This window comes from Chenopodium quinoa, unplaced genomic scaffold, assembly GCF_001683475.1.
Source record: "Chenopodium quinoa cultivar QQ74 unplaced genomic scaffold, ASM168347v1, whole genome shotgun sequence".
Taxonomy (NCBI): domain Eukaryota; kingdom Viridiplantae; phylum Streptophyta; class Magnoliopsida; order Caryophyllales; family Amaranthaceae; genus Chenopodium; species Chenopodium quinoa.
The window spans coordinates 9171919-9194100 of NW_018743292.1; the positions used below are offsets into that span (position 1 = coordinate 9171919).

Consider the following 22182-nt stretch of genomic DNA (forward strand, 5'->3'; position numbering starts at 1 on the left):
ACTCTTATGGTGCATTTCATTAACACAATATTCACTTATCAAACTTATGTTAGGTTTAAAATGAACTTGAGTAGCACTTATTAACCTTTAACAATTTATCTGAACTTTTATTTTTTTCTTGAAATACGGAGTAAAGTGGAAAAGGTAAACATACAAGTAAAGACTAGAATAAACGCATGATGCAAGAGGATAACAGAAGAGAAAAGAGAGAATTTAGCAGAGGGATAAATTGATCATTTCTCATTACCAGCTGCAAGCATACAGTGCACCTTATATATACAATAAGACAAAGCCTAGCTTTATTACACTGAAAAGAAAATAACGGCCAGAGAATCTTTCTAGAAGAATTCAGGCAATCTAACAAACGAAGTAGCTGTACACAATTGTCAAGCTACATGCTTGAGATAAAATAAATCCAGTTCACATACTTCAGACTGATGTACTGTTAGGAATTCCCCTGCCAGTGAGTCCTGCATCACTCGTAGGATAAAGCAATGTGTATGGCATCTTCACTGGACCAACTCGATTCTTCTGTTTCTCATCTTTGTTCCTCTCTACAATCTTGTCTTCGATTTCCTCCAAAGTTTTCCCGAATTTCTCAAATGCTTCTAATGGTTTGGTATCTGCAGTCCACTCTCTGGTCTCCCTTTGCCCAAGATAGATCTGTTTCATAAAAAAGAAGAGAATATTTGTTGATGTAGTATCAAACAACTCAAACCACATAATTGACATGAAGGAGTTTATGAAAATACCTCATCAGAAGGATGTCTAGATAAAAGCTCTATAAGTGAAATCCCCAACACACTTTGGAACTTGTTTGAAATTGTCTTTAGGAATACATTGTCCGGCTTTTTCTCAAGCTCTTCATACTCTGGAGTGTTTGGCTCTGGCATGAGCCTCCGACTGACAGTTGGGCGATTTGGGTGGTACCCGGCATAAGGGTACTGCCCGAAATTGACTGCAGCATGGAGGGCTGAAGCAATCCATATAATGGTGGTGCAAGTCTGTGTTAGTTCATTAAATGTCTTCATATCTGGCCACCATTTCTCATCCTTCTTATCACCATGGCCTTTTTCTCGGATTTCTTTCCACCATGACTGTAGTTCTATGTCTTTACAGATCATGTCATCGGACTTGTAGTAGAATGAGCAATATTCTTTCACCCACGTCTCAATTGCTGACCAGATGTCTAGTGCATCAACGGCGTATGGGTAGTCCTCTATCAGTAGTTTGTAGCCATGAGGGCTATGAGCGTCTTTCACAGCAACCCCCCTGATTAACAAAAGTAGTGAATACAATGTCAGTAAAACATATTGTGTACTCAAAACTTAGTACAAAATTAAACAAAGCATGCACTAGTACACGAGTTTTGTTACAAGAATTTTTTTTAAGCACATAACCTTTTAACGAGATCATTAGGAACGGCTTGGTCAGTGAAAACCCAGCTCTTATACACTGCTGACGACAGCTCCATGGAATACTGTCTAGGAAATACAGTTTTCTCAAGGAGTCCTTCAGCATTAAGAAGTACTTGTCTTGCTACTGCGTTTATGTCCATAGTATAACGGAAATGAGGGTGCAGAAGTCTGTGGATTGGATGAAGCACACTCAGTTGCCTATTTGATGCAATCACAAAGGGTTCGATCACTGCATGAGTTAGCATCGTGCAGTAGGCCAAAAAGCATTTGTCAATACATTACTTGATGACTAGTGAACACATATGCATGCCAAAGTGAAAACTCTAGATTTTTTGTGACAGAAGTCACAGAATTAGTACCAGTGGCTGATGAGTTGATGGTGGCCAGAATCATTAACTGCAACATAAGCTTTGGCAAGCTGCCAAAGCGAACCTTCAACACCATCATGAGCAGGTGTAAACACCTTGCTAATGGCACCCAATTTATCACCTTCAGGATGTGGTAGACTCAACTCGATAGCTAAAGGCTTCAGAGTTCCGTCATTTTGTAAGAACAGAACTGTTCTGGTGGCATAGATCTTTGAAGGAGTGGAGTTTATTCGCCTTACAAATGGCATCAAAGTGTCGTGGTGATCTAGAATAAATAGCTTATTTTTCTTAATTGCCTATTTCAATCAAACACAACTTTGGTTATACATTGAAATCATTGTGAGAATTTACAACAACAAAAAAGTTGTGCTGAAATTTCTTACCTCGTCTACACACAATCCACCAAGGCTCTTCTGGATGTGTTCTTTGGTGATTGAACTGTTTTGGTTTCCATATAATTTGGGATCAAGCTTGCTAACAGGAGGAAAGACCTGCAACATATGAGAGCAAGTTTGATTTAGCATTTAACCGAACTTTTGATCCATGATTAGATTTACCTCTCCATATAATACATAACAAGATTGATAACCTAATTAAATTTGTACTTCCTAGTTCCCTACATTCTAAATTAGTTGTCACATTGGCGAAACCTTCATAATGTCATGATATTATATACACTTAATAAAAGTTGGATCTTCTTACTTTCTTTACCCCTCAATTCAAATAGTTATCCTGATTAATCATTGTCCAAATTATCATGACATGTGAACTATTTTTGGAAATACCAAATTATTTCTCACCTCAAGACGACGAATGGCTAGAGGATTTACACCAGCTAACATTTCTCTTGCAAATTCTTCGTCAGTCCTCCAAGCTGACTTATCCTCTGTGACCAAGGCAGAGTACATTAAACAAATGATCATTTCATGTTTAAACATCAGGCATATAAGAGTATTTTATCCAGATACATACCTTTGATTACATCAGGCATTGGAAATTTTAGAAGTGGAGCACCATCAGTTTGAAGGAAAGCTTTTACTAATTCAAATGGGATGCTATCCTTTAGCTTCTCAATGAGATCACCCTGTGGTAGCTTAATTCCTCCTTCATACAGATCCAGTTCATCTTGGAAACTGTCAAACTCATTGCGATCCTTGTCGAATATAGACTCAAGACCAACAGCAAAGTCCTGGGATAAGGACTTAAGCGCATAACCCAGGAAATCAGACATCTTTATGTGTCCGAATTTCTCATCTCTTGGAACATATACATCTAAACCCTTTAGAAGTGGAAGTCTACTCTCAGTTTTAGGATCTGCCAAGTCATACAGATATTATTTAGCTTCGGAACCATGTATCTCAGGTTGTATTAGATGAGAAAATTATCAAGTTCATCTGAAACCACACCTCTTGTTTATGAGATCAGTTACACAAATCTAGTTCTTATTTCACATGTTCATTTGATCAATCTGCAATCTACTGTGTAGATATAATCAATAAGACATGACTCCTAAGAGACGAAAAGATTACTCTTCTTGCACCGTGTTTTGCAAGTACATTAGTATAGTACAAGTGCAGTAGATAAACAATTTTACTGAAGTTGATGCAAAACTCGGAATGTGTTGTTTCATGCAGCTAGCATAACTAAGGCAAGGTTCTATCCAAAATCCTTAAAATCTTACCTGTCTTTGTTGGGGGACGGCCTGTTCTTCCCCTCCGAGGATAAGGATATTCAGCAGATCCTCCAAGTACAGGACGAGCATACTTGGGACCTTTATCCGGATCTCCTAGATCATTGTAGTATGCATAGTCATAAACACGATCCCATTCCTCTAGCTTTCCTTCCCCGGTTCCTCTTAATATCTCAAGCTCTTCTTCACGATACTTGCTTAAAGGTGCAGGTGTTTCATCAGGTAGATAAGTCTGTCATACCACATTTGTAACAACATCATACTGTTACTGTGTTGCAAAACATTAGAAATTTCATTACTTCGGATGAATATAAAGAATAAACTACCACCTTATTGCTGAAAATAATACGGTCCTTCTTGTAACGATTAGTTGGGTAGATCCACGAGTTACACACAAAGTTGATTTTACCACAATCAGGAATGTCTTCTAAGGTGACAGACTTCAGGTAAAATTGACTGTGATGTTCATTCTTTATGATTACTGCGCCAGGAACGCCAATGTCCTCATCCCAATCAAAAGTAATATTAAATGCTGACTCCCCGGGTGTTAAACCAGTGAAATTTTTGAGCCAATCTCCTAGATATGAAGGCTTTCCTAGTTTTCCTTTCGATTCATTGCCTGCAAATAAATTACACCATATATTACTCGTTAAGATGAATATTAATGATTCAAAGTGTCATTAACGTTGCTAAGTGTCAACTAGCATATTTGGTTAAAGTCTTAAGAGGTTGTACCCAAAACTTTCAGGACCCTATCTCATTTACATCATTGTCCTTGTTGGCTCTTTATACAACGAAAAAAAAAAAAAAAGTACAGAGTAGCTGTCAGAGGAACTAACAAGTCTCTACACTGTAATTGAGTAATTAGATAGTGGGATTAAGGCATGCTAAACATGTTTACAAAGTGATTTCCTTCATTTTTTCATAAGGTTGGCTCTTATATTTTACTGGGACTGTAACTGGCAAGGCAATTCCCTTACATCTAAGAGGATTCAGGTTTGAGTATCCTTACCCCCTGCGCTCTCCTTCTCGAGGGAGAAAATCGTAAGTTCGTAACCAAATTAAGGCTATGTTGAGTTCACCTGATAATGTGATTTTGCATCACCCATTGCTGATTTGCGCGCTATAGCACTACTACATACCCCTATGTTTGTTGCTATTTCTAGTGCTAGTGCTAGTGCTAATGCTAATGCTAATGGCTATTGCTAATTCCTGTTGCTATTGTTATTGCTTTTTGCTATTGTTGTAGCTTTCACCAATTCACAATCACTTTGTTGGTATTTTACTTATAATTGAATATAAGAAATACAATTAATTAAGTTAGGACTCCAATATTTATTCCTCAATTTCATATAGTAACAATTTGACATAACAATATATATGAACATTATGTACAAAAAAAAAAATATATAACTGTTGCATATGTCATGTGGTACAACACTCCTCTGAACCAATAAAAAAGATGAAATTATTATTTATTTTCAAAATTAATTCTCAATTTCCACTTCTGTGAGAGGGTTATATTATCAATTGTATAACCGTTGTATTACTTGACAAGTTTAAAACGAATTACTACCTACTTGTAGTAATTTGGTTTTTACTTGGCTTTAATTAGAAAACACTTCTTATTTTCAAATGGATAGGATAGAGTAAATAAGCAAGGACAATTTGGACAAAGTATGGATGAGTTAGTTAATCATAGGATGTGAGAAAGTTGGTACTAGATGTTTTCTTCATTTTTTAAATTAAGGTCATATATATGCAATATGATTAGAATATTACTACCTCCATTCATACTTGTTCTTTACACTTTCCACATTAGTAGATTATTTTTATTCGTAGTTTTTTATAATTTTACCTTTACATTTTCAATTTTTGGGTTTGATTTTCACATTCCTAGCTCTATGGTTCTCACTTGTTTCCCACATACTACCCTATTTTTGACATCCTCTCTTCCTATCTTGATTTATTGCAAATAATAATCGTAAAAATAAATCATTAAAGTATAAATAGTTGGTTTATTACTTTTTAAATTTGAAAACTTGACATAGATATGGAAGAATAAAGTAAAATTCAAATAAATGATGGACAAATTTAAACAAAAAGATCGAATATTAATAAGCTTAACATATACGAAATCCTTCATTCCTTCTTGTACAAGTAGTCAAGTATGTTTGATTCTTATATACGAAGTAATCATGCAATTTTATCTTTAAAAGCAAAATCCAACGTACATTTGGTTTACAAAGTTATAAATCTCAATTATCATTAAACTTTAGAAAGGCACAAAAAAAAAGTTAAAGCTCGCAAATATGTTATATTGGTATTTGGTATATAAGGAAGGAATGAGTATGATAGACGAAATTCGATCTAAGGAATTCAATACAGCCCGACCTCGTTCACTTTTAAGTTTTAAACATTTATCCAACTAATTAAGCTGGTACTTTAGATGAATATCCTAAAGGTGAACACATATTTTTACTCATTGTTAATCGATTTTAGTGGAGTACTTGATAAATATATATATGTACATGTACACGTATATACATAGTGGCATAGTGCTATTTTTTACTGGGAAATGTGACCTATTTGAATTTTGAAACTCCCAAATACTATAGAATTAAAATCAAATAAAAATAAAATTCACTTTTTTATTAATCTCATTTAAAAACTATGTTAACACCAACACCTTAATGATTGAAAATCATTGAATAAATAATCATAATAACTATACTAAAGTATATAAAAACTTATATACAAGTATAAATTATTGTATAAACAATAATATTGCATGAATTTAAGGAAAAAAAAAAAAAAAGTGAGAGTAAAAATATACAGTAAAAATTACCTGGGTCGGTATTAATAGAGCTAACAAGCTGAAATGACATCTTTTTACCAAGCAATTCATCAAATCTATCAAGAATTGATGCATTAAAATCATTAAAATCCAACACGTTCTTCTTCATTAATATTACTCTTCCATTTATTTGCTTCTTGTTCTTGTTACTACTACTATCTCCTGAAATTGCATCTATAATATTATGAAACATTTTGCCCCCTTTTTTTTTGTTATTTTGGAAGATATGGGTTTTAAATTTTTAATTCTTTTGGTGAATATGTATATATAAATGGTAAAATTATAAATATAGTTGTTTGAATGATTTTGGAAAGGTGGTGGGTTTTTCAAATGAAAGAAATTAAAAAAATGAAGGGGCATTTATAAGGGAAAAAGTAGGTGCCTAAATTTATTGATATGGAGAAAATGTGATTAATATGAATGACCTTACCACGGCAGTGCATGCAGTTTAAGATGATGTAGATTGGTATGTATGCCCATCATTTTTTTTTAATTTGTTACATACTTCCTTTGTACGAGTAATAAATATGCAATCCATTGTCTTTTTGATATTTTTATTTGCTGTTGGTTTTCATGAGGATTGATAAGGTGGAAAGTGTGTGTGGGGTGGTGGGCGCATCATATAAGGTCTTGTGAGAGAGCGAGGGATAGATCATGTGGTTAGAGATTTCCTCTTGATTCCAGTCGATCTTGAGATCGATTTTCATCACTCATTCTTGTGGCTCTCTAAACACCAAAAAAAAAAAAAAAAAAAAAAAAAAAAATCATTTAAGGTCCTGTTCGATCTTTTGAGTTGCTGTGGTTAATTGATCTGCTGACACCTGTTCTACTATGCTCAAAAGAATAGGGTCTAATTATTGTATCCGTAATTTCGTATTAGACATTTAGACATGATTGTGTATGATATAACTAGACTTGAATACGCGTGGGACAAATTATAAAAAAAAAAATGTATATATATACTTGGATCCAAACCATGCCTTACCTTGACATTGTTTTTATTTATTTGTTCATTTTAGTTTCAATAGGTTTTTTCTTATTCGTACTCCGTATTTACTTTCTTGTGACAAGTCTACCATACTCTTCCCTTCAATATTGCTTCTCTCGCTCCGATCCCTATAGGACCTCTTTGTCTTCACTATTGTCTTGTTCTCCGGCCTCTTTCTTGCATCATCGCTGACTTCTTATCCGTATTATATTATGGAGGATGTACCAGTTATATTTAGAATTAAACCTAATATAAATTTTTTAAGTAATCAAACGTTTTATCTAAATAGTACATTCATGTGACATACTAAGGCCATATTCTTTTAAGTTTATGAGTTGAGCAGAGTAGAACAGATTTTAACAGAGCAGAGTAGAGCTCAACAGGACAGAGTAGAGCAGAAAGCTCAAAAGAACAAGGCCTAACTATTATGTTATGGAGTACGTAACAATTAAATTTTAACTTGTTTTGATGTGAAAAATCAAATTTTTAGATGCTAGGCACATTGCACTATTATTATTATTATTATTATTATATAATAATAATAATAATAATAATAATAATTTATTTATTTAGAGGGACACATTGCATGCATTACTTTGTTTATGATAAATTATTATGTCATGTGCTTTGCTTGATGGCCAATATAAGGTGTACGAGTATATAAGTGCTCCTATCAACGTGGCCACAGAGTAGAGGAGAACGTAATAATTAATTATAATATACGAAGTTTTTCATTTTAAGTGCAACTTTCGACCTAAAATTAAGTGTTTTTTTTTTTTTTTTTTAAGTTCTTTTTGTTTTAAAAACTTGTTGAATTACCCAAGGCCAAGTCGATTATGAGATAAAGATAAAGATAAAGAAACTCTCTAAGAAGGGGGTAAAGCATTCTACTACAAAACAAACAATTAAAGACATAAATAAAGTGCAAAATAAATAAATTAAATAAAATTACTATGGGGCTCGTGAATTCGTGATAGAGTTGAGATTAAACAATCATCAAATATCATATCATAAACCTGGCCTACAAATGTAAGAAAAAAAAAAAAGAGAGAAGAAGAACAAAGGGTGGGATTAGTGATTCAACCTTTCAAGATTATCCATCTATGTTATAACAGTGGCCTTGTTTGTTATTACTCCGTAGGTAATTGAATTGATTGGTGATTGTTTGCTAAGATCGTATTCAAACTGTACTGTTTTGACTAAATGGTTACTTTAAATGTTTTGATTAACTAGTTATATATAGAGTAATATGTTTGAGCAAAAGAGTCCGGTAAAATTAGTTTATTTCACATTTATAAGTAATAACAAACCACATGCAGTAGTTGTTCGTTTAATTTAATTATTAATTATACATATGAAAAATATGCTAAAAGAAGGTATATAATTTTGTTGTTATTTGACTTAATTTTCACAATCATTTATCTAATTTAAGAAGGTTTCTTTCCTTTAACTTTTTACTTCCTCCATGTTTTTATTTTCATAAATTACATAATTACAGAGAACATAGATTGCGTTCAATAGTCAATATCCGTCTGACATCTTTGTATCAGAACATACAAAACATTTGGTATGGTTGCTAATTAAAAAAATTGGTAGAAAATGATACAAAACACAATCTAAGTCAAAGCAATACATAATACAATATTACACCTAATTATTAAAAATAATCTTATCCATATCTAAATTTTCGAAGAAAAGAAAAAAAATCTTTTCTTCTATGAAGAAATTTTTAGTGTTTATTTCCCACAGTTTTCAAATAATTTTTCTACTAGATTTAGACATACATATTAAGAAATTTAGTAGAAAAATAGATATAAAAAGTATGAAAGAGAACGAGTTAATTGGAAACATCTACAATGTATATATGGTTTGAATAATTTTTATTTGTTTAAGGAAAATTTTAAGTAATAAAAAGGTTTTTATTTTACGGAAGGTTTTTATTTTAGACATATGCCCTATAAAAATCAGGAAATTTGTTTATGGACGGAGGAAATAGTACCCTACTTACCAGGAGAAGAAATCGTAAATTTGTAGTTTTGTTTATTACCTTTCCACATCACTAGTATCTAGTAAAGGAAAAGCCAAGTAAAGAAAGAGACTACAAACAGTCAAACATATTTTGCTTTTAACATGATCGATCATTGTAGTTGAAGATTGGAGTTTCCTCTACATTTTGTCTAGAAAGCGATGTTGCATTATAATTATGATCGAGAATGGTTACTTTCTAGATCTTTTTATTTTTGGGAAAATGAATGAGTAAAAGTTACTGAAAAATGATAAATGATGCCCTTTTTTTTTTTTTTTTTTGATAAATGATGCCTTAGGAATTGCACTTAAAATGCTATAGATTACTAATTATAATTAAGTAAAAAAGGAGAGATGAGAAAAATTAAGCATTAATCACACGAAGAGGTCAATTTGTGTAGTTTTTGTCATAGATTTTCAATTATATACTAAGAATTATTATTGGATAATTGTTATATATTGTCATTCATGACTAGGGTGATTATTGACGTGGACTCACTCGACTAAATTCATAATATATGTTGCTTTATATCTTATATTTTCCTTTTTACCGTCCATATAGGCATGTAAGTTGGATTTTTTCTTCACGAGTTAATCGTAAATTACTAACTCAATTAGCGGCGCACTTAATAAATTGCTTATACAATCAATCCCCATTAAATAATTTAGTGGTTTATTATAGTGAAATAGCTACTAGATTATCTTTTTTAACAAAAAAAAAATTAATTGAATTAGCTTTTTAATATCTTTATTATGGTGAATACGATTAAAAATTGCAAATATATGTTTGAAATAGATGGTATGTTGGGATTTTTAATATAATTATTTTTTATTTTTTCTTGGTAAAGTGAGTGTATTTGGGAAATTTGGTTAATTTTCTTTTTTTTTTATTGAAAAGATAGCTAGTTATATTATTAAATCAAGTCCAATTCCACATAGTCAATGATAATTTGGGAGAACAAACCTCAGCAAACCAATTCAGAGACTTAGAGTTTCTACCGATGTCCTACCTTGCCACTAGGTGAGCCACTGTATTACATAAATACTTAACAAAAATAAAATTTCAGTCATTAAATTTGGTCATCTTTTAGCATTAAGAATGGTTGATAAAACATGTAGTACTAATAAAAATACACCTCAAATAAGTAAATAAACAAATAAAAAGTACAAAAGGCAGATTTCCCACCTCATCATAGAGAAATGATGAGAAAGGATCATAGAGTTGCCGACAAAAGTTGTGGGAATGTGCGATAAATAAAGTGCAACGTATTCAATACTATGCATGGCGTGTTTATAGTAACTTCCTTTCATGAATTGGATTATTTCTTCCAGTAGAGGGATGAATCATCTGCCTTTTAACTTTTAAGGTATGGTTTTATTATGTTTAGGTCACTCTCTTAAGATAAGGATCTCTTACCTTTTTTGCCCTTTCAACTTTGATTTGGGATATTTGACGTAACACTTGTTAATTAGCGTCATAAAGACGTATATAAATTTGGGTGACTTTAATTATCTAATCTAGTTTATCGTCACATTTCGCTCACTTTCTCTTTCTTTCAATTCCCTTCCCACCCTTATTATCTCGTAGCCCTCCAAGGCTCCAACAAAACACCGGCCACCATCTTGAAATGAATCCTAATGGTTCATTTGTTAAGTCACTTTAGTGACTATAAATGATGGTAATTAATGAGAATGAAATACAAAAAAAAAAATCTAGCCGTCTCTTCTCTATTTTTTCTCTCTACATTCTTCAAAAACAGTGTTTTATAGGCCGAAAATAGTCAAATATCTCCAGACATTTGGTTATTTCCGACCCTTTTTCTTTAGTTTTTTTTTATGTTTTTGTTATTGAATTCAATAAATTTACACTCTTTAAAGGTAGCAAGTACCCCTATAGTGAGTTTAAGTGTAGAAAGTGTCCCTATGGTGGGCTTTGTTCTAGTTTTGTTTTTGTTTTTTGGGTTTAGTATGGAACAAGTTGTGTCATGGGTAAAGATTTGTACGAGATCGAAAAAAAGGTTAATCCTTCGATTATAATCAGATGAATCAGACGAAAATTTTCCTCACGACTACAACAGATCAATAGATCCCTCGTAAAAAAAGGCTGTAAATCACGATATAAAAGAGGGTATGATTGACATTCAATCAATCAATCCCATACCATAATTAGCCTATCAATCATTCAATCTTACGTTACACAAATGAAGGAACAAAATCCTTTCAAAAAAAACAAAAAAAAAAAAGAAGGAACAGAATGTGATGCGATGGGCCTACGGCTACCACATGAAAAACGTTCACTATCTCTCTATAGTATAATTTGTCAAATGAAAAGTTTAGAAAAAACCACGAAGTTTTTTCACTAGACTTAAGTCAGCTAACAATTAAGATATGGTCTTTCACCAAATTACGGGTCCATTGAATTAATTCCGAAGATATAAAAGAATACATATTAAGTCATGTTCACAATTATATCTAACACTATTATACCAATTTCATCATAACATTGCTTGTAAGGTAACATAATTTTGAATTTTGAAGCAATTTCTACTATTATTGATTTGGTAAGCATTAACGAAAAATTGATGACAACTATAATTTGATGGTGGCAATCATTCCCAAGTCCCAAACATGTGATGTGATGCTAGGTTAGTAGTATGGAATGGTTATTATCAATATGATTTGCATGCGGATCAAGAGTTATAGGAGTAGTAGGGTTGGCTAAACAAGGACCAGTACTCCGTATACAAATGTAATAAGTTAAGTTAGGCGGAAAAAAAAAAAGAATTAGTCATTTTGGAGTTAGGATTTCGAGCTATATGCAACTTCAAAGATAATACTTCCTCCGTGTTTTTTAATTACATCACTTTTGTAATTGCAGACTCCTAGACAATTTTTGGAGTGGGGAGATATAAGGAAAAAAAATGAGAGACGTATAAAAAATTCTTTTGACGTCAAAATATTGATTGGATTGAAATGTTATCAAGATGAAAGTATGTTTCATTTGAACAATAAATTGAATTTGTGCAAAATTACAAAAGGTTGATGATTCAAAAAAAGGGGTGAGTTGTGTATAGTGTATTCAATGGGCTAGAAAATTTTGTCTTTTTTTTTTTTTTTTTTTTTTGACAAAAGCAAATGATATTAATAAGATCAGGGTTTACAACATACTAAATCAAACCTAAACCTTATGAAATGGCTTTTAACATTTAAGCCTTTCCAACTTTTGACACTAAAAACTAAGAAACATAACTGGAATTGGTCGGAAAGGTTGCGAAACAGGATCTCTTTATAGGCCAAAGAGCGGATACTTACCTTCAAACACAAAGAGAACAGAGAGTATCGAAACCGTTTGATCATGGCTAGTTTAACTACACCTAGTGGGATCAACTTATCACCACATAAGGTCTTCAAATCGATCACATGGACATGTGACCTATCATTCCTAAGCTGTTCTTGTTCGCAAGAAAGCTTTAACAACGTCGAGGCTCGTGAAACCCCAAAACAAAGTTTGGGCGCCTGCTTCGGATAGAAAACATCAAGAGTGATGATCACAATGATCACTCCAATGAAAGGAGAAGAATGACAATCATAGTCATTCCACCATAAAACACACCACACCCTAGCCATGACCAACTTTTCATTCGTCCCCCATACAACGGCAACCCAAGTTACCTCTCTCGACACAACTACACCAAATCCCTTAACAAGGTATCCAGACTCCCTCCTCATACAACCATCCAATAAATTATAGCCAAAAAAACCAGAAAACCAGTACAACAACCAAGACAGGCTAAAATAAACCATACATGATTTTAAAAAACAAAGCAAACTCTGAATAGCAACCAAGACAGGCTAGAAAATTTTGTCAAGGAGACTAAAATTCTGCAAGTACGATAGTTTCTAAAATACAATCATTATGAGTTTTAGATTTTTTTAATGCATAGATCATAAAATTTCACTACAAGAAAAAGGCCAGATTCCGACGGAAACAAAATTCCGTCGGAAATCCTGTATATTCCGGCGGATTTTTATTCCGTCGGAAATTTTCGACGGATTTCCTACGGAATAAAAATCCCTCGGAATTTATGGGCTTTCCAACGGAATATTTCGTCGGAAAATATATTTTCCGACGGAAATAAAATCCGTCGGACGTTTCCGACGGGTTTTTCCGTCGATACAATGAATTTCCGACAGAATTAAAATCTGTCGGAAATTTCTGACGGAATATTCCATCGAAAAATTAAGTTTCCGTCGAAATAATATTTAAAAAAAAACAAACCCTTACATATTTGCGGAATAAAATATATAAAAAAAATAAAAATAAAATAAAATAAACCCTAAAACCAGTTCCCCTCCCCCAACCCTATTCAATTCTCTTTCCTCTCCTCCTTTCTCTCCGCCTCTCTGCTTCTCTTTCTCTCTCCTCTCTTCTTCACTTTCCCCTTTCTTCGTTCTTTCCCCTTCTCTTTTTCTCATTCTCCTTCTCTCCTCTTCTTCCTCATTCCTTTCTCCTTCTCCTCTTTCTCCTTCTTTCTTTGTATTCATCAACATCAACAACGAACCACAACAACAACAACCGGAACAACAACAACCGCAACATCAACGACGAACCACAATAACAACACCTTCAACCGTTCGTTCAAGCAAATTCGTTCGTTGTTTAAGCAAATTCAAGTTTCAAATTCAAGCAAATTCGTTCGTTGTTTTTACATTTTGTAATTTTTTTTGTTAATTTGCATAGATCTGGAAAATTAAGTTTCGATTTGTATTTGTTCATTTGCTTAATGTGTATGGTTTTGTTTTGGTTTCAATTTATTTTGTTTCGAGTATAATTTTGTGATCTTTATTGGTTTAAATTGGCTTAGATCTGTTTTTTTTCAAATTTTTTCGTTTTTTTAATTTTTTTTTTCCCGATTTGGGCTGGGTGGTTCAGCTGGGTGGGGTGGTTACGGTGGGTGATTACGGTGTGGGGTGGGTGGAAGGTGGTTACGGTGTGGGCTGGGCGGGGGTGGGTGGAAGGTGGTTACAGTGCAGGGTGGGTTGGGTGGTTACGGTGGGTGGGCTGGGTGGAATGGGGATCTGGTTTGTTACGGGGTGGGGGTGGGTGTGGGTGGGGGTTGTGGGGCGTGGGTGGGTGTGGGTGGGGGGTTGTGGGGCGTGGGGCAGGGCAGGGCAGGGGGCAGATGGCAGGGGGCAGGGCAGGGGGTGGTGGGCTGGGCTGGTGGTGGTGGGGGTGGCTTTTTTTTAATTCAATTTTCCGACGGAATATTCCGTCGGAATCCACTTTAGCTTCGACGGAAAATTCCGTCGGAACTTTGCGACGGAATTTCGGTTAAAGTCAAAACCAGCTTCGACATAATGTATTCCGTCGGAAAACGACCTTCCAAAGGAATTTCCCTCGGAAAACGTCGAATTTCCGACAAGGGCTGTTCCGAGAGACAGTTTCCGACGGAATTCCGTCGGAAGGCCGTTTTCCGACGGATTTTACCCTGTTTCCGACGGAAAAATCCCGTCGGTATTCAGCTGTTTTCTTGTAGTGTTTGAATCCAGTGTCACATTACTCACAAATTGATTTAATTGAAAGGTTCAATGTTTTTTCTGTCGGAATTCAGCTGTTTTCTTGTAGTGTTTGAATCCAGTGTCACATTACTCACAAATTGATTTAATTGAAAGGTTCAATGTTTTAATTATTTGAAGGTTTTTTTTTTTTTAATTTTTTTTTTCTCATAGAATTATTTGAAGGTGTTGTCATTGTAAATTTATTCTTTAATAAAATTGATTGTTTTTCTTCATGTATAGATGGCTAATAATTAAAGAATTTTCGAGTTTTGTATTTCTATCAAATTTAATTTGTTAGCTATTTTAAAAGGGCTAAATATAAAAAAATTTCAAAAAAAAAAAGGCTAAATATAATTGGCAAGACGACTTTTTGTACAAAATAAATAAGGAATCATTACTAAAACATATAATAAGTAGTTTAGTTAAGTTTGTGTTTGTGTTTGGCTAAACAAAGAAAAGAGATCAGTTTTAAGAGAAGATTTTAATGTCAATGAAAGTGATGGTTTGAGGGGGATATGAGTTTGATTTTGTGAAGACAAAATTGTATGGGGCATTTGGTAGGTATAAATGAAAATTTGAGTATTAGAGGATGGCAAATTGGCAATAAGAGCAGGAATTGGTGATTGAGAATTGATATATGAAATAAAATACTTCGTATATATTTTTTAGGAACATTGGTTCAAAATAATCCAAACTATTAGCGTTGTGTGCAAAATAATACGACCTCATCTATTTGCTCCCAGATGTATTACCTTTTGCACTACATACATATGCAAAATGATACGCCAGCCACTAGAGAAGATATCCATATTCACTATTATATTATTTATCCTCAATTCTATAATAAATATTACTCTTTTTTTTTCAAAATAAATATTACTCTGCAGTTAATAATTTCATTACTACCCAAATTAATAATGTCCAACTCCTTTGTCACCTGACTAGTTAAATTCACTTCCCTCTTTTCTTTTTCGTCTTCTTTCCAACATTCCTGAACCAAAGCCCCCATTTTCAATTGTAGAGCTTGTTCAAGTGAAAAAGGGGCAATAGAATTCCTGATCTTATCATAAGTTACATTTGTAGTGCTTAATGGATAGCTTAAGCTTTAGAAAGAAGATGTTGTTGCTAAAAACAAAAATTGTTCTAAAAACAAAAAAATTCCCCACATTCACCAACCAAAATAATTGTTTCCTTGAATAGCCCTAGAACTTAAAGAGAATACAAAAAATGTTTAAAAAGAATAACAAAGAGGTGGGGCATTATTAATATGGGTATTAATGAAATTATTAACATGATATGTATTTTGTAAAAAAAATAATATTTAATATAAAAAATAATAGTAAAAATAATATAACAACGAATATGGACGAAATATTCTTCGAGATACCTTCTCTAGTAACTGGCGTACCATTTTACACATATAATATTGTTATGAAAAATAGGACCGTTTGGGACTTTGAGTTTGATTGTAATAACAATTCAAGTTGAATTGAGAAAGCAATTAAAATGAACAAAATAAAACACACAAGATTTATAGTGATTCATTCAAAATGAGCTACGTCCACTTTAGGGGAAGGGAGATAGAACTTTTATTACCAACTTCCATGGAGGGAAGGAATTACAAGTATTGCAAGAGATGAAGCTATGGTGTGCTTAAACTCTACGTTGTTCAACATCCCTACAACATGAGAAGACTTGATGTACAAATACAAGGTACCTATGTCACCATATTTGCATGTGCCCCTAAAGTCAATAAAGTAATCATGACACTAGGCATCATCATGGCATGCAAGACTAGCCTACTAGGCATCATCATGACCCATAAGTGATCATGACATGCATGACTTAGACTAGTCATCACTTTATCGTTTCCTCTTCGATTGTGTCGTAATTGAACCCCGATTACGAGTCACACATTAACAATTCTCCACCTTGACTTGTAATCCTACACACTTCCTCATAACAAGTAATAACCAACTTGTCTCCGAAACATAAATAGTAACATACCTTCCCCTAACAAGCCCTCACGGGCTTACATCGAACATTTAAGAGACCAACTAAGTCCATGAACAAAGTGAACTTAGTTGTTGGCAAAGGCTTTGTCAACATGTCCGCTGGATCCTCCTCGATACCAATCTTCCTCAAGAGTAACTCTTTCTTTGCAATCACATCTTAAACGAAGTTGTACTTAACATCAATCTGCTTGGTTCTTTTGTAAAATGTGTTTTGGTTCTTAGCCAAGTGAATTGCACTTTGGCTATCACCAAATACGGACACCAAGCTTAAATATGAACTAAACTCACCTACTAGACCCTTGAGCCACTTTTCTTCCTTGAATGCCTCGATAATGGCCATGAACTAGGCTTCCGTAGTTGAAATAGCTACAACAACTTGTATCGAATATTGCCAACTCACAGCGGTACCACCCAAAGTAAAAACATAATCGGATGTGGATTTCCGATCATCCAAGTCCCCTCCATAATCTGAATCACAAAAGCCAACATTTCTGTTTGCATCTCTTCCAAACTCAAGACAAACGCTTGAGGTTCCTTTCAAGTACCTCAAAAACCAATTCACGGCTTCCCAATGGACCTTCCCCGGTCTTGACATCTACAGGCTCACCATGCTCACCGTATGAGCTATATCCGGTCTTGAACATACCATGTCATACATCACACTTCCAACCGCACTTGTATAAGGAATGTGAGCCATGTCTTTCTCTTCTTCTTTGGATTGAGGACAAAGCTCCTTTAGAGCTTAAAGTGAGAACCCAATGGAGTGGACACGGGTTTTTCATGCATCATGGAGAAGCGCTCAAGCACCTTCTCTATGTATCTTTTTTGACTAAGATATAACACACCCGCACTCCTTTAACGAATAATATCAATACCAAGAATCTTCTTGGTTTCACCAAAATCTTTCATATCAAACTCACTACTTAACAACCTCTTCAAGTTGTTAACCTCAATCATATTCTTGCAAGCCACCAACATATCATCTACATATAAGAGCAAGTAGATAAAGGAACCACCTTCAAGTTCTTTGAAGTAAACACAACTATCAAACGAGCTCCTTGTGAACTCATGTGCCAACATGAACGAATCAAATCTCTTGTACCATTGCCTTGGAGATTGCTTCAAACTATACAAGGACTTTACAGATGACCAACATGATCTTCCTTCCCTACTACCTCAAACCCTTGCGGTTGTCTCATGTAGATCTCTTCCTCCAATTCACCATGGAGAAATGCGATCTTTACATCAAGTTGGTGTAGCTCCAAGTCTTCAATAGCTACCAAAGCAAGCAATACCCTTATGGATGAGTGTTTCACAACCGGTGAGAAAACTTCATGAAAGTCAACGCCTTCAATTTGTGTGAAACCTTTTGCAACTACTCTTGCCTTGTAGATAGGACTGCCCGAATCCGGTGTACCATCCTTCTTCTTGTACAACCACTTGCACCCAACCATTCTCTTGCCTTTTGGTGCAAAATATAGCTCCCAAGTATTGTTCTTGCTCAAAGATTTCATCTCTTGCTTCAAGGCTATCAATCACTTGCCGGCATCGGACTGAAACATTGCTTCTTTATAGGAGCATGGATCATCATTGTTGGTCTCAACTTGACTTGCAACGGTGAGAGCATATTGGATATAATCACATTCCTCAATGTATCTACTTGGAGGCTTGATTTGTCTTTTTGCTCTCTCTTCGGCAATGGACTTCTTTTGGGCTTGTGGTGTTGCTTCATGAGGTCTCCTTGGAGAGGGACCATCTTCATGATGTGGATGCTCATCATCGAGCTCCACCTCCTCCTCGATACCATGGTGTGTATCTACGTCATCATTACATATAGAAATCTCCTTTTCAGGAGCAATCATACATTTTTCATCAAAGACTACATCTCTAGAAGTTATAACTCTTCTAGATTAGGCACACCATACTTTATATCCATTAAAACCTAAACCATAGCCTACAAAAATACATTTATAGCTCTAGGTTCAAGTTCACCATCATTTATATGAATATAAGCCGGACAACCAAATACTTTCAAAATAGAATAATCAACGGGTTTTCCGTACCAAACCTCTTGTGATGACTTAAAATTAAGGGCCGAGTGAGGAGAGCGATTCACCAAGTAACAAGCCGTCGATAGGGCTTCCATCCAAAAAGATTTCCCCATGTTTGCTTATGAGAGCATACACCTTGCTCTCTCTAGGAGAGTTCTATTCATTTTCTCCGCAACCCCATTTTGATGAGGTCTACCCGCACAAGTTTGATGCCGCACAATGCCATTTTTGGAACAATACTTTGTGAACTTCTTTTCAACAAACTCTAGACCATTATCTGTCCTCAAGGTCTTGATTCTTTTCTCGGTCTTCTTCTCAATCATGGTCTTCCAATCAAGGAAAACATCAAAGACATCATCTTTATGCTTGATGAAGAACGACCAAACTTTCCTAGAAAAATCATCAACCATAGTGAGCAAATAATTACAACCACCAATAGAAGGAACTTTAGAAGAACCCCAAAAATCCGAATGGATGTAGTCAAGAATCCCTTTGGTGTTGTGAATTGCGGGTTTAAAGCTAACCCGTTTGTGTTTTCCATACACACAATGCTCACAAAAGTCAAGGCTTTCAAGCTTCAAGCTTCCAAAACGACCTTGCTTACTAAGCTCCGACATACCATGCTCCCCCATATGGCCAAGTCTCATAATGCCATAATTTGGTCTCACTATCGCTCATAGTAGCCGTGGAAACATTAGCCGAGCCAGCCGTGGTGGATCCTTGCAATGTATACAAGCTACCTACTTTTGAACCTTTCATCAACACAAGAGCACCTTTCACAACCTTCAAAGCTCCACCTTCCGCTATGTACTTGCACCCATTTGTGTCAAGGGTGCCAAGAGATATCAAATTCTTCTTGAGCTTTGGAACATGACAAACTTTAGTTAAGGTTCTCACAACACTGTCAAACATTTTGATGGCGACCGTCCCAATTCCAATCACCTTACAAGTAGCATTGTTTTCCATGGTGACATTAACTCCATTATACTCCTCATAGGAGCTAAAGAGATCCTTGTTGGGGGTCATATGAAAAGAGCAACCCGAATCTAAAATCCATTCATCCTTTCCCTTAAATTTCCCATGAGTGGCAACCAATGCACCACTATCACTATCAGTGTCAGCATAACTAGCCTCGGCGGTAGTTTGAGAGTCTTTGCCCTTTAATTTGTGTTCTTATCATCACCATTTCCCGATTGTTTCTTTTTCCACTTCCAACACTCCGTTTAATGTGGTCCTTAATGCGACAATAATTGCAAGTCTTGTTACGGTTAGGGTTCGGTTTCTTTGACTTAGACCGACCCTTGTTCTTCCCCCCATTACCATTACTAGTAGAACCTTTCTCAAAGTTTCTACCTCTCACAAACAAACCATCATTGGAGTTATTAAATGATTTAGAAATTAATTGATTATCAATTAAGCTCCTTTGGGTCAAAGCATCTCTAACATCATCTATACTCAAGTCGTCTCTACCATATACAAGATAGTTTCACGAAAATGCTTGAAAGATGGTGGTAATGAACATAACAAGTAAATTGCAAGATCTTCATCATCCAATGTCACATCAATATTTTGAAGATCCATGACAATCGAGAAGAATTCATCTAAGTGAGACTTAAGTGAATTACCTTCCTCAAGGCGGAGATCGTAGAGTCTACTCTTGAATAGTAGACGGCTAGTAACACTCGTTGCCATGTAAAGAGACTCCAACTTCGATCATAGATCCTCCGCGGTAGTTTCATTGGCAACTTCCCTCAATACTTCGTTCGAGAGGCAAAGTTGTATAGCCGACAAAGCTTTCAATTCTATCTCTTCCCACTTCTCATCCGTCATGGTTAACGGTTTTTCTTCTTTCCAGTCAAGGGCCTTGTGCACACCATTTTGTATCAAATTGGCTTTCATCTTTAATTTCCATAGGCCAAAGCTAATTGACCTATCAAACTTCTCAATGTCTAGCTTCATTGTTGACATGATTACTCAATACTCAAAACAAGGAATCAAACAATTTAACCCCAAAACAACCTAAGCTCTTGATACCAATTGTTATGAAAAATAGGACCGTTTGGGACTTTGAGTTTGATTGCAATAACAATTCAAGTTGAATTGAGAAAGCAATTAAAATGAACAAAATAAAACACACAATATTTATAGTGGTTCACTCAAAATGAGCTACGTCCACGTACTTTAGTGGAAGGGAAATAGAGCTTTTATTACCAACTTCAATGGAGGAAAGGAATTACAAGTATTGCAAGAGATGAAGCTATGGTGTGCTTAAACTCTACGTTGTTCAACATCCCCACAACATGAGAAGACTTGATATACAAATACAAGGTACCTATGTCACCATATTTGCATGTGCCCCTAAAGTCAATAAAGTAATCATGACACTAAAGTCATCATGACACTAGGCATCATCATGGCATGCAAGACTAGCGTAGGCATTATCATGACCCACAAGTGATCATGACATGCATGACTTGGACTAGTCATCACTTTATCGTTTCCTCTTCGATTGTGTCGTAATCGAACCCCGATTACGAGTCACACATTAACAAGTACAAAAGATGGTAGTGCTGATAGCAAATAGTTGAAGTCGTATTATTTTGCACACACCATAATAGTTGGGATTTTCCTATTTTTTATCCTCTAGTTAATTTGGTGGGTGTTGAAGACTTGAGAATATAAAACAATTTTACCAACTTACCAACATGAATATAAGAACTTTGAATCAAGTTGTAAAATGAGAAAGCAATTTAAATGCACAAAATAAAACATAAAATAGAAATTTATATTACATTGCTTCACCGAATATGGGCTACATGCCTACATCCACACTTTGGGGAGATTGGTGCCTATCTTATTCTTGGTGCAGTTCACTAATTTTACGTTTTAATAAGTCTAGATTAGTCAGAGTACACAAGGCTTAGCTCCAAATACCAGACTGTACAATAAAGCAAGAACAGTTATATATATATACTGAAAAATATTAAGATTGATATGAAGAGCATACCAGGATCAGCATGAAATACACTAACAAGCTGAAACCTTTCTTCCAACCAGCACATCATCACAACGAAGAATGGAAGATCTCGAACGATTTTGAAGAGGCAGAGATAGTGTTCTTCTTCGAGATTACATTAATTACAATAACATCAATAATCACCTTACCATTACCTGAAAATTCTTCCTTCTCCTTCCATCAACAGGTGCACTT

At 34.8% G+C, this 22182-nt stretch overlaps 1 protein-coding gene across 1 annotated transcript; it reads right to left on the bottom strand.

Annotated features, from left to right (window-relative positions):
• Window positions 1-224: 224 nt before the first annotated feature.
• Window positions 225-7483, bottom strand: LOC110736902 (probable linoleate 9S-lipoxygenase 5). The gene is made up of 10 exons (XM_021917240.1): window positions 6325-7483; window positions 3806-4095; window positions 3468-3708; window positions 2759-3100; window positions 2587-2672; window positions 2170-2277; window positions 1776-2082; window positions 1401-1662; window positions 753-1272; window positions 225-663 (listed from the first exon to the last, which is right to left on the bottom strand). The coding sequence occupies exons 1-10, from the start codon at window positions 6524-6526 to the stop codon at window positions 430-432; spliced, it is 2592 nt and encodes an 863-aa protein (XP_021772932.1). The 5' UTR covers window positions 6527-7483; the 3' UTR covers window positions 225-429.
• Window positions 7484-22182: the final 14699 nt, after the last annotated feature.

Coding starts and splice junctions, on each gene's coding strand:
- LOC110736902 (XM_021917240.1), bottom strand. CDS start 6,526: ATGTTTCATAATATTATAGATGCAATTTCAGGAGATAGTAGTAGTAAC. Junction 1,663..1,775: donor TCAACTCATCAGCCACTGGT/ACTAATTCTGTG, acceptor CCTACTGCACGA/TGCTAACTCATGCAGTGATC. Junction 1,273..1,400: donor CCTAATGATCTCGTTAAAAG/GTTATGTGCTTA, acceptor TTTGTTAATCAG/GGGGGTTGCTGTGAAAGACG.